The 12,618-nt window shown below is 35.4% G+C and overlaps 1 protein-coding gene across 1 annotated transcript in view; it reads right to left on the reverse strand.

Moving 5' to 3' along the window:
* Positions 1 to 12,618, reverse strand: part of LOC128988858 (probable ATP-dependent RNA helicase pitchoune) — a 55,992-nt gene that overhangs the window by 18,666 nt on the left and 24,708 nt on the right. The window contains exons 7-10 of the mRNA XM_054410576.1: positions 11,819 to 11,959; positions 11,297 to 11,457; positions 10,137 to 10,289; positions 8,923 to 9,093 (exon numbers count right to left, since the gene is read on the reverse strand). Coding sequence (XP_054266551.1) covers positions 8,923 to 9,093; positions 10,137 to 10,289; positions 11,297 to 11,457; positions 11,819 to 11,959 — 626 coding nt within the window. The remainder of the gene's footprint in view (positions 1 to 8,922; positions 9,094 to 10,136; positions 10,290 to 11,296; positions 11,458 to 11,818; positions 11,960 to 12,618) is intronic.

A 12,618-nucleotide genomic window follows, 5' to 3' on the forward strand; every position in this document is an offset into this window, starting at 1 on the left:
TTTCATACAGCACGGACAGGATATAGGAATATTCTCAAGTCATTAATTAAACAAGCCAAGTACAGTTTTTTTCAAAAATAAAATCGAAGATGCAGACGGAGACTCCAGAAAATTGCGGCACATCGTAAATAAGGTTGCAGGACGTCCAAGTAGGAAGAAGAAATTCCCAATAGAAGCATTCTGCGCGCACGATGGCACTGTCACCTCTGACCAGATAATAATTGTATGCAATAATTTAGATTCAATTTAATTATTAATTAAATTAATTTAATTATTAATCATTCCCTAAGACTTTTGAAGCATGGCTTTGCATAATTCCATATTCACTTGACATTTCCCACCCTCCAACTTGCCTCCACTTCCTCTACGTCGTGTACCTGTTTCCATCATTCCCTAAGACTTGTTAAGCATGGCTTTGTATTATTCTATAGTTACTTGACATTTCCCACACTGCAGACCTTTTGCCCTTGCAACTTGCCTCCATTTCCTCTACGTCGCGGACCTGTTTCTATCATTCCCTAAGCCTTTTTAAGCATGGCGTTGTATAATTAATTCCACAGTCACTTGACATTTCCCACACTGCACACCTTTTGCCCTTGCAACTTGCCTCCATTTCCTCTACGTCGCGGACCTGTTTCTATCATTCCCTAAGCCTTTTTAAGCATGGCGTTGTATAATTAATTCCACAGTCACTTGATATTTCCCACACTCCAGACCTTTTGCCCTTGCAACTTCCCTACACTTCCTCTACGTCGTGGGCCTGTTTCCATCATTCCTCAAGCCTTTTTAAGCATGGTGTTGTATATTTCCATAGTCACTTGATATTTCCCACACTCCAGACCTTTTGCCTTTGCAACTTCCCTCCACTTCCTCTACGTCGAGGACCTGTTTCCATCATTCCTCAAGCCTTTTTAAGCATGGTGTTGTATATTTCCATAGTCACTTGATATTCCCCACACTCCAGACCTTTTGCCCTTGCAACTTCCCTCCACTTCCTCTACGTCGTGGGCCTGTTTCCATCACTCCCTAAGCCTTTTTAAGCATGGTTTTGTATTATTCCATTGTCACTTGATATTTCCCACACTCCAGACCTTTTGCCCTAGTAACTTGCCTCCATTTCCTCTACGTCGCGGACCTGTTTCCATCATTCCCTAAGCCTTTTTAAGCATGGCGTTGTATAATTCCATCGTCACTTGACATGTCCCACACTCCAGACCTTTTGTCCTTGCAACTTCCCTCCACTTCCTCTACGTCGTGGACCTGTTTCCATCATTCCTCAAGCCTTTTTAAGCATGGTGTTGTATATTTCCATAGTCACTTGATATTTCCCACACTCCAGACCTTTTGCCCTTGCAGCTTGCCTCCACTTCCTCTACGTCGTGGACCAGTTTCCACCACTCTGATACGTCTCAGGAAGCAAGTGATACAAAATATGCCACAGAACATGAACAAGACGCAAGTGATACAACTAACTACAAGAGAGCTCAATGACGAAACTGACGAAAAATCCAACGCAAAACCTGGTACATATATATATATATGTATATACTAGCTGTTGTACCCGTGCTTTGCAACGGGAAGAGGACACAAAATACAAACATTTTGATCTTTACATTTGTTGTATAAAATAGTTACACATATAGGCTACCACTTTTAGAAACAAAATTTGGCTGCACTTTAGTATCTGTCCTACACTCATAACAATGAAAAATATCGATATAGGCTATGGATTATTCTATATATTCATTTAAATTAATAGTACTGTACCCTGTCAGTAAACTTTATAACTTGTTAATGCGAATTTAATATCACAGAACCAACTTGTGTATTTGAAACAGCTGACGAAATTCTTTTATTCGTTTTAAATATTACTCATAAGGTTAACATGGGAAATTCCAGAGCCACTGGGGCGGAGCCCGAACGGACTTTTGAGATAAGAATGTTTCTATATGTTAATCGGGAATGTGAGCTATCATCACACCAAATTTCAGCCCAATCCGGCCAGTATTTTCTGCGTTTACTTGTCACAAACATACATCCATACATCCAAACTTTCTCATTTATAATATTAGTAGGATTAGTAGGATATATATATATACTATAATACCATATAACCACACTACAAATTTAATTCTACAATATACGGTACGTAGTTTTATCCAAACAAACGATCAAAAACCCCGAATGAAATTTTTAATTTACTCAATAGTCAATGCATATAAGCGAGTCTTATCTTTCGATGCAGATTAAATAATACAAAGGCAGAGGAATGCGCGAGACCAAGGACAATGTCACGGCACGGTTGCTATAGAAACGACGCAACGAGAATTAATTGCGCGCCAACGTCAACTTAACGCCAGACTGTATAAACACGCCGCGTGTGTAGTGTTCGACGGAGCTATAGTACTTTCAGTTGGCAATACTGGCTTCTAGCCTCGAGTGAGGTGGTTCAACCATGAGAAGCGCCTCAAACTCCTGGGTAATCCCCGGTTAGCTCCTCCCACTCTGCCCCCTATCCCCACCTAAAAGACGAGCAAGTGGTAAGTCGGTGTGGAGGATTGACGACAAGTTGGTTTCTCGAATATAATAATTTAGTTTTACAGGCCGGTCAACTGGGCTGACGATGAAATAACTTGTCGACGTACTGGTTTTCAGCATTTATCTATTTAATTAAAAAAGACGGTCTAGTGGCCAGACGACAAAGTATCTTGTCGGTCTACTGGTAGGCTCCCAATTTAAAAGCTTAGAGCATTAACTTTTTTTATAAAATCACTTTGTTGTTTAGAAGATTTTTAAACTTGGCAAGGCCATGTTTTATTATAAATAAAAAATACCGGTACATATGAAAAAAAATGTCGTCAAACTAAAATTCTTTGTATTTGGCGTGGTTAACGGAGCCACATATGAATGAATAATGGAGTAATCTAAAAACTAGTGTTCTAGAATAGTTTTAAATTACCTGTTCTGTTAAAAGATTTGTGTTTACTAGTGACACTTTTATAGATTCAGATTTCTATAGAAATTTATTTGTGTGTGTTAAATCTTGCATATATTTTTAATAGTTCTGTCCTATCTTGCAACATTGTCTAGGTGACATACGTATGTTTCTGGGACTTGTAAAAAATGAAGTGTGATCCAACATGTCATGTAATCATTAATCAGAACCATTTCCGATTAATCCAGTGATCTAGAGGCGACTAATCATGAATCTTGATTTCCGACCAACATGCAATAAAATTATACAGCCGTAAAATTTATTCGGTTATACAATTTTTTAATATGAATATTAGCTATCTTTTTTTGCCCACACTTATTTTCATTAACGCCTCACCGTCCGTGTAAATTTTAATAACATGGCACAAGTTGCCATTTAAACCCTGTAAATTGTACTCGATGGCGGTATTTAGCAGCAATTTATTACTTTTTAATGCTTCTAAATAAGGCTTGCATTCTTCTTCACAGACTCCTGCTAAGAGTGCTGGTAAACAGCACAATTATTTTGACATAAATTTGCATGGATGATGCCAATGATTATCAGGGTAGGATATCAGGCTGATGTTAAGAGAGATGTAGATTGTATCTGGGGGCAAAATTTAATGTGATTCTCCACAGTCTTGTTAATTTGCATAATAACTACAGTTTAATACTCTTAACACGTTATGTCTTCAACAGCAATAAAAAGGCTAAAATAGGCCCTTGAACCATAACACTAATAAAACAATATTAACTGCATATTGAGACAGAGCCGTGCAAATGTGGCTTTGTTTTTTTATATGATTTTATACATGTGAAGAATATTTAGTGGAAACACTTTTGATCCAAACAATAAAACCATTCTTAAGCCTAGTTTAATATTTTTTTGTGTGAATGGACCTGACTATAGCTTATTCCTAAAGTAGAAAAATTGTATTTCAAAATTAGTGAGGAAATGGCTAAATCTGTTTCCAAGAAGAAATTCAAGCAATTTAAATTTACTTAAATTACAAGTAATATAACTAAATTGTTTCCCAGTAGGTTGTACCATAGATAAAACATACCTATGGTTGTACCATCAACACTACAACGTATTAACATGTCAACCAATGAAAACTAAACCTCGAGAGTGGTGACTCAGAGCTGAACAAACATTAAACCTATATTGGTAAATGGAACAAAACACAATCAACACACGTTTACGGTTATTAACGTAGTTATATTAGCATAGGTTGCTGTAAATAACACACAGTAATAAGTTACGGTGTTTCTAGTAGTCAAAGAAGTTAACATCCGTGGTGTTTAGTACAGTAATGTTAAGTGGTTTCCGTTAATACAGAAGCAGTAAAACGTGTTTCACAAGCGACAATAAACTATTCTGAGTAGTGTGCCACTCGTGGTATAAATAATGCAGTTTCCGTAACTTCTCACATTACATTGTATAAAAAGATATTTTAGTCTGTGTGAGGTACTAAATTTATGTTGACTGCACCGTTCTAGTTGAGTAGATTTTGTACATTGTTTACCTTTATGTCCAAAAATGTTTTCCTTCTTGTTTTCATATTCATATTAACATAAGGACCAGTGACGCACATATGCAACGGCTGGTTTCTATCCATAGTCTACCGTCGCATATATGTGTCGGTGTTCCAATGTTTTTAAAAAGCTTACATCTTTGTAACGGTCTATTTTAAGGCACTAAATTATCTGCAGTGGTCAAAGGGATGTCTGTCGCATATCTGCGTCGCTTGGTGCCGTCATACGATAGTTGGAAAAACTGTTCTTTACTTTGCTGCATCACTGTATGTATGTATGCTGCATTATCCCATGTAGCTTTTATATTTGTTCAATTATAAACTGTTCTTGAAAAATATGGTTATTTTACTTATTTTCACCTAAAAACATAACCAAAAATGAACTTTTGCATATATTACATGCACATATATTTCATGTAAATGTTTCGCATATCATATTTCTAAAGAGATTTAGTTTAAATAACATATTATTTAAGAATAAAAAGAAATAAGTAGAAAACAAGTAGATTGGATTTTTAGTTCGAGACGAGACGAGATTTTTTATTTCTCATCAAATTTCGAGACGAGATCGAGACGAGATTTCTCTTCTCATACACAACGGGAAATGCACGTTCGAAATTTTTACCTGATTTTGTAACATTGTTAGATGACTGTTTAATACAAAAATAATGATAATAGGCAAGAATATTTACAATCTTTTATTAAATAACATCAGCATAACATTTTTTTATTAATCACGCCTAACTTATTAAAAATGCCTACGATTAGGAAACATGGTGATATCAGTTAGGATAGAGTTCAACTTATCCTAAAATAAAATAAATCATAAAATAAAAGCAATATTAATTTTTATAAAATAGTTACTTGTTTTGACTTGTTTTATAGTAATAAAACATTCCTCACACTGCTTACACTTAACAAAACTTCTCAAATGTTATTAAAGTAATATTATTAAAATAATTAAAGTAATATTTACATTAAAAGAATTAATTAAATAAGAACGCCTTCGCAAAGGAAACGCAACTACAACACGCTCCTGTATTGCGGGTATTGCATTGACTTTCTGCAGGCGTTTTTAATTTTTTTTTTTAATTTTTGTTTATTCTCGTCTCGATAAAAATCTCGGCCAAAAAGAAATCTCGTCTCGTGTAACGAGATTGAAAATTTCCCGAAAATTTCCCGAAAATTTCCCGAAATTTTGAGACTTGACCATCCCTACAAGTAACAAAAAGTGTTAAAATATTACACCATTGAAAGTTGTGTTATTGCATTTATATGGAAGGTATTATGTAACAGCTTTTGTTTTTTATTTGTTTTATAAGGCTACAAAAGAATTGTTTTCTTACTCTCCCTGTAATATTAGACATTGACAAGATATATTATTTTCATTTGTACTGTTGGCAATATTGTGCAACAGATGTCATGTGGTTGTTTACGTTCTTGATGTTCAGACGTTTGTGTTTGTACTTTCAGTGGTAATAAGTCATTATAACTTAGTAACGGATTTATTATTATGTTTTATAAATGGGCAGAGTACAAACTCAAATATTACCCGTGCAAACGCCATTTAAAAAAAAAAAATATTTTTATTTTATGACTGTGTTTTTTTTTTGTTTTTTTTTGTGCATGGATAAATAATGCAAACATTTATTTTGAGAAAAATATTTTTGTATCATGTATGGTTTAAAAATTACAGCCATAAACGATCTTCAAACTGAAATAACATAAAAACCAAGTAGGTAAACAAAACTACTGTGTTTTGTGTTTTATTTATAAAAAGTTTTTTCAATTCTAACAAAACCAAATTTAAGAAAATTTTATTTGAACATTTTATGTGAAGTTATATGGTGTGAAGTTTCTTGAATTACTTGGGTAGTTCGAGTAGGCTTGCGATATTTATAAGCTGTACTGAAATATGTCATTGTCCGTGTGATGGTTACATCTAGATAATTTATTTTTATGTTCTGTTCTATTTCATTATAAAATTTTATTTTTCGGTGTTTATTAAGAAACTTGGTAAAAGATTGGTTAGCAGGCATTACCTTTGAGGACGCGTATCCTTTAAGTTAAGTCTTCAGCGTATCTCTGGTAGAATAAAACTTTATCTCTATATATTTAGATGTTTTGTTCATTATGGGCGTTGTTTCTTCATAGTTTCAAAGTTGTTGAGAAATAGTTCAGCTAATATGCTGGATAATGGTGAACCCTAATTGCCAACCCTTCTTTCTGGATGTAGTAATTGCCTTTGGTATTCAAAGTAGTTTTGTTGCAATGTTTTTAGCGAATTTCCCATATAGGGAATAAGCTATTACCGTAGTACTCATGGTAAGACCTGGACCCGGGACCGATTTACTTTTTCGTTTTGAGGTCCCTAGAGGCCAAAAACACCATCTGTTCAAATTCATATGTATATATTTATATATGTGTCCGTAAGCGTGATAACTCGAGCAAAAATCATCTGATTTTGATGAAATTTGGTACAAACGTGTAAACCTACGTTTATTCGAACGAGTTCGCGAACCAGCATTATCAGACTATGGGAACAGGGGTTTATGGGGGGTTTTATGGGGCAAAAATAGGTTTTTCCCATTTTTGACCCTAAAAACTTAAAATTTAGCAATTTCTTTCCAAACCATTTTGTAGAGCTTAAAAAAACAAATAGTTTAGTATATTGAAGCGTTATTTTGCGCCTAATGGTTACGGAGAAAATTCCAAAAGACTGTAAATTTAAAATTCCCATGTTATTCTTATGGAGAATAAGTAAACTGTTGTAGTTTGCTTGTTTTTGATCATATTGTGACCAAATTTGGGAAATGCATTTATTTCATACTAAACTATTAACATTTTACAAAAAACACCTTTTACCCTCCCTGTTGCACCAAACCTAAGTACTCGTTAAACTAATGTTATTTAAATATAGGGAATAAATGTGATATTTTTAAGGAGACATTTTAGTGTAAATCCAATCAGGCAAATGGAAATTTGCTTAGTCTGCAGGTTTGCTGCGGCGGTGGTATTTTTTTTCCTATTAATTCTTTGATTTAGTTTCGGCATAAAGTGTTTCAGCCAGCCTTTTTTTTAGTATTGCAATCAATTTGTTGACAGGTGTGTTAGTGTACCTACATGTTTCAACATCAAGATGATGCAAAAAATGTAGTTTGACCGGATGGACGGTCTAGAATTTTTAAGATTATTTAAAAATCTCGTTTTTTTGAGCAAGATTGAATTTGCTTCAATACTAAAAAAATTAAAATTACTAAGAATGCCTTCGCAACAACAGTTAACGCAACAACAACACGCTCCTGTATTGCGGATATTGCAGAGCCTTTCTGAAGGCGTTTTTTTTTAACTGTGTACAACGGTAAAATAAGTTTATCCGGTAATTTGTTAATCTGTTATGACCCTGGCTATTTATACAGGATATAACGATTTTTACTGTACCATTATCATCGAGATCAGAAGTCCCCCACCCTTATAGACTGTTTTTTGTGATATCGTTAGTTATAGTGTACATATTACAGTTGTACATTTAGGATGTTTTATTTTCATGATATTTTTCTCTTATCTATTTCATAACTATTTAATAGATCCTGTAAGCTTTTGCTATTCTGTAAACATTTTTTGTATCAACCTTTGTAATAAATAATTAGTAATTGCACTTGTAATTAATTAGAAATGTTGTTTTAATACCGGTAGTACTTTATTGTTAATTATTAACCATTGTCAAACCATTTGTTGATTAAATTATTGGTTTTGAATAATTAAATAACTAGTGGCGCTGCGTAGCGGTGACATGAGCAGCACTCGTAAGTCGGCCGCCGGGCATGCACTGGCCGTACGAATATCGCTCGTAAGTCGGCGCCAATGGGTTAACACTAATACCGAAACCCTACCTAGGCTGACGTTAACCGAAACCCCCGGTCTGTGAGACCCCATTTGAAAAATAATGGACCCCGCTTAGAAACACACAAACCAAAACCCCCGGTCTGTGAGACCCCATTTGAAAAATAATGGACCCAGCTTAGACACACACAAACCGAAACCCTCGGCCTGTGAGACCCCGCTTAAAAATACACTAACGATGGGCTTCTGAGACGGGTATGTTATGAACAGACAACCTGTCAAGGTCACGGCACCCATGCAAAATGAACAAACAATATATCAATAGGTAGGGGAGGAAAAGGGGGGAAAGTATTGGGGGAATGGAATCTCCCAAGTAAACAGTGTTGCCAACATGCATTTTTGAAAATTCCCTTGGGCCTGTCAGACCGGGGTTTCGGTATTAGAGTTAAAATCCAGTCTCGTACATCCCTACCTTATATCCAAGAATATTGTAAGATAAAGAAATACTTTCTATCAATATAAATCAATATCCAGAAGTAAACAAATTCTGACATAGCTATTGTGGACTAACCTGCAGCTGGATGTCAGCAATCTTTTTCCATGAGAACTCAAACTCGTTGAGAGGTATCCGAGCCTGTTTGAGGTACCTGAGGAATCCGAGTTCCTCTGGTCGGAGTATCAACAGTGCGTGACCTTTACCGCCCTCTCCTCTGGCTGTACGACCCACACGGTGAATGTACTCCTGCAAACATCACACGTAGTTAATTAATTAATCTTCTAAACTCGAGGGATTATTCGGTTATTTTATTACTATTTTCTAATTTGTTTCTTTCACTTAGCACAAAGTATCCTACAGTAATTTATTTGTAGACACACACATGACAGTAGGCCTAGAGATAACCAAATTGCCTAATTTGATGTGTAACTCACAAAGAAGGAAGAAGTCTTTTATTTGTACATTGAGAGATTAAATAAAGCTTGAAGAGTAACAGATAGAATCCTTGCAATTGTGCCCAATATCAATATCCTAAAACTTTAGTTAATATAGGAAGGTAGAAAAAATGTTTTGCTTAAAGTTGAAGGAAAATCAAGTGACTGATTGGGAGTTTTATAGAAAACTATTAGAGAGCTTGCTTACCTGAGAAAATTGAGTCCAGGAACAGATAAAACCAGGTAACATATACACAAAAGGTCACAAACATAATGCAGCTATTTTTTCAGTTTTGAAGAATACTTTTTCTTACTCTTTAAAGAATTATTGAATTTATGCGTAATATGTGACCTTTTATGCCTATGGTGTATCTAATAGCTTCTGAACCCTAGTTTTCTCATGTCTAACTATAAATTAGGGATGAATTAGGGGAAAAATTAGGAAAATTTCAGGAAAAAAATATTCCCGATTTTCGGGACGGGATTACATTTGATTCGGGAATTTTTTGGGACGGGATTTGATCCGATCGTTGGCGATATTGTCGCTTCCCGAGTGATGATGACGCCGCTATCTCGAAAGATGTTCACGATAGTTCCGCGAAAGTAGGAGGCGAAGTCATTTTGACCATCGCGCCGTAACCGCGAGTCATATATCACAAATGGTAAAAATTTATTTTGTTTGTCTTGTTTGGTAACTGCAATACATTGTTTAATGCACAGGAAAAAATCCCGTCCCGTCCCGTCCTGAAAATCGGGAAGGAAATAAAAATCTTGTCCCGTCCCAAACTAAAAATTCAATCCCGCCCATCCATACTATAAATTAAATCGTAAACTGTATATGGATGTTTTCTTCACCTTGGGGTCGTCAGGAGGGTCAAACTGTACGATCCAGTCTACATCAGGAATGTCTAGACCTCTTGCTGCTACATCAGTACACAGCAGAATACCTTCCGAGGCATTGCAGAACTGGAAGAATGTCGTCGTACGTTTCATCTGCTTCTGCTTACCCTGTTGACAACAGTTCACTGGTCTAAAATTCAGAATCAGTGGTGCAAAGAACAAAGAAATAACTATAAATAAAATAAATCCTATTGTGGCAAACCTTGCCAAAATCTTGATCTACCTACATAATTGTTTAACTAGAATAAATAAACTGTTAATAAAACTTGACTAAATCGAGGCAAGAAGTAAATCAAAGATAGTTGGCAGAAACTGATGGCATTTCCAACCAAGGAAGGATGTCTTTCCATTGTTTTCAAAAATGGAATTTCTTCTTAGATCAAATTTCTTCCTCTGTTGAAAAATGCTGCCAATGACAACAAAATAGTCTACTTAGATTGACAATTCTGTTTCTCGAAACCTCTAATACTAAGACATAAACATTTTGTTAAATAATTTTCTATATAATTAGGTAATCTCCACAGTTACGTTTCCTGTTAATTCCTCGGAGGAACCAGTGTGCCAAACGAACCACATGTATAAAAAATCTAAATTGTTTGTTGAAAGGGGTTTTTATAGCAGAGAAGAAAAAATAAAGTAAGTAATATTGCAGTCATAATGATTGTCCACTGAGTAGTTGCAATTGATTTTTTTTCCTAATAACAATAAAAAGAACTCTTTTAAGTAAAAACATGTTCGCTAATCTATAAACAAACTACAGTAGTAGCAGGTACCCCTATCTCTTTATGAAATTATGAATCTGTGGTGTAATTGTGTACATCTGTGGTCTCAGATGGGTATGGCTTAAATTCCAGTTACATTCAAATAGGTATCAAGAATAGATTCAGGTACTGGTAATGTAATCAGACTCGAGAATTCAATTTTACACTATACTGGTGTTGTCAAAAGTTTATTTTTTTTTTTTAATTGACACGTCGCTACTTATTGGTGATTTTTGTGTATATATAAGTGTTTCTTGTTCAAGATGAAGTCTTCCCCACTTAGGTAAGCCTGGCATAACAACACTCCTCAACACCTATGCTTATGTGCCCTATTTTACATTATTGTTTGCTTACATGGATACACATGCAGTTGAGATCTATGAAGTTAAGCAGCTCGTGGTGGAACTGCACTGAGAGGCAAGAGCTGAAGAAAACCATCACTTTCTTCTTGCGGTTCTTCTTCAAGAAGGTGAAGAGAAGGAGGAATCGCTTCTCTGAGGGGCAGATGACGTAGCCTAAACCAAACAAATATAGATGTAGAGAGACTAGATTACTACCAAGATCACTTTCAGAAGTTGTGAGGCCATGAAGTTAACTCAACACCCCTTCTGACTTGCCCTGGTTTGTTAGGGATTATCCCTTCTACTTTGGTCAGCTCAATTTCCTATGGATTGTCAAGATTTTTTTATAAACTAGGTTGGATTTTTAAATCCCTAACTGTTACAATGCAGCAATTTAATTTAACTATATTTAAATTGAAGTTAATTAAATAGTTTGTAACCTATTAGATGAATAGAATGTTGAGTGTTATTTAAAATCTAAAGTTAGACCAATGTAAAAATTAGGACAGAACATTTTGCTAGAGTATAGGCCCACCTTGCTCCAGCCCATCCACAGTAGCCATGTCAGTTTTGTCCTCCACTCCCACGTACACAGGCTCCTTCTTGAGCGCCAGTCTGGTGAGGGCCTCTGTCTTATCTGTGGTGGTGGCACTGAACAGCATCGTCTGTCGTCTCTCTGTACAACAATCATGGATTAGTTTAGCAAAAAAGTATAACCCTCCGAGTGTTATGTGTCGAAAAATCGACACATAACACACTTTGTGTAGTGTTTTGTGTTGATTTTTCGACTCACAAACACTGTTTACGGCAAAGGCTCTATGACTGACAAAATCGGATTGAACTGGATCGAGTTAGGTATCGTTCTTTTCATTAGATTCTAAGCTTTCTCCTAGTCTGTCTCTAAGCGCTGTATGTTCTCTGAGCCGATCGTAATTGTAGCAGACAGCTGATGTGCGTATTTATGATTTGTAAACAGGTTAGTTAACCTCGGACCGATGACTGGTGTGTTTTATTATGTTTATCATTGTTTTAGAGTTAAAAATCAAAAGTAGTGATATACGTGGTGCATTATAAGAAGATTTAAGTGATTTTGAAGGGCTGGTTGATGATCCTGAAGAAGTAGGTAGTGATATTGATGTAAATTATCAGCCAGATTCCTAGCTATGGTTAGGCTATGCATTCTTAGCTAAACGCTATGTACCGAAATCTGTTTTTTGCCCATAACTTATTTATTTGCAAATCTACTTCCTTATATGATTATATTTGTAATCCTCATAAAATTTAGAACAAAGTGGCTATTTTCAAATATTTATAGGCCTATAATTTATACAATTT

Source organism: Macrosteles quadrilineatus, unplaced genomic scaffold, assembly GCF_028750875.1.
Source record: "Macrosteles quadrilineatus isolate MER2022 unplaced genomic scaffold, UCM_ALF_1.0 Scaffold_3__2_contigs__length_128488019, whole genome shotgun sequence".
NCBI classification, from domain to species: domain Eukaryota; kingdom Metazoa; phylum Arthropoda; class Insecta; order Hemiptera; family Cicadellidae; genus Macrosteles; species Macrosteles quadrilineatus.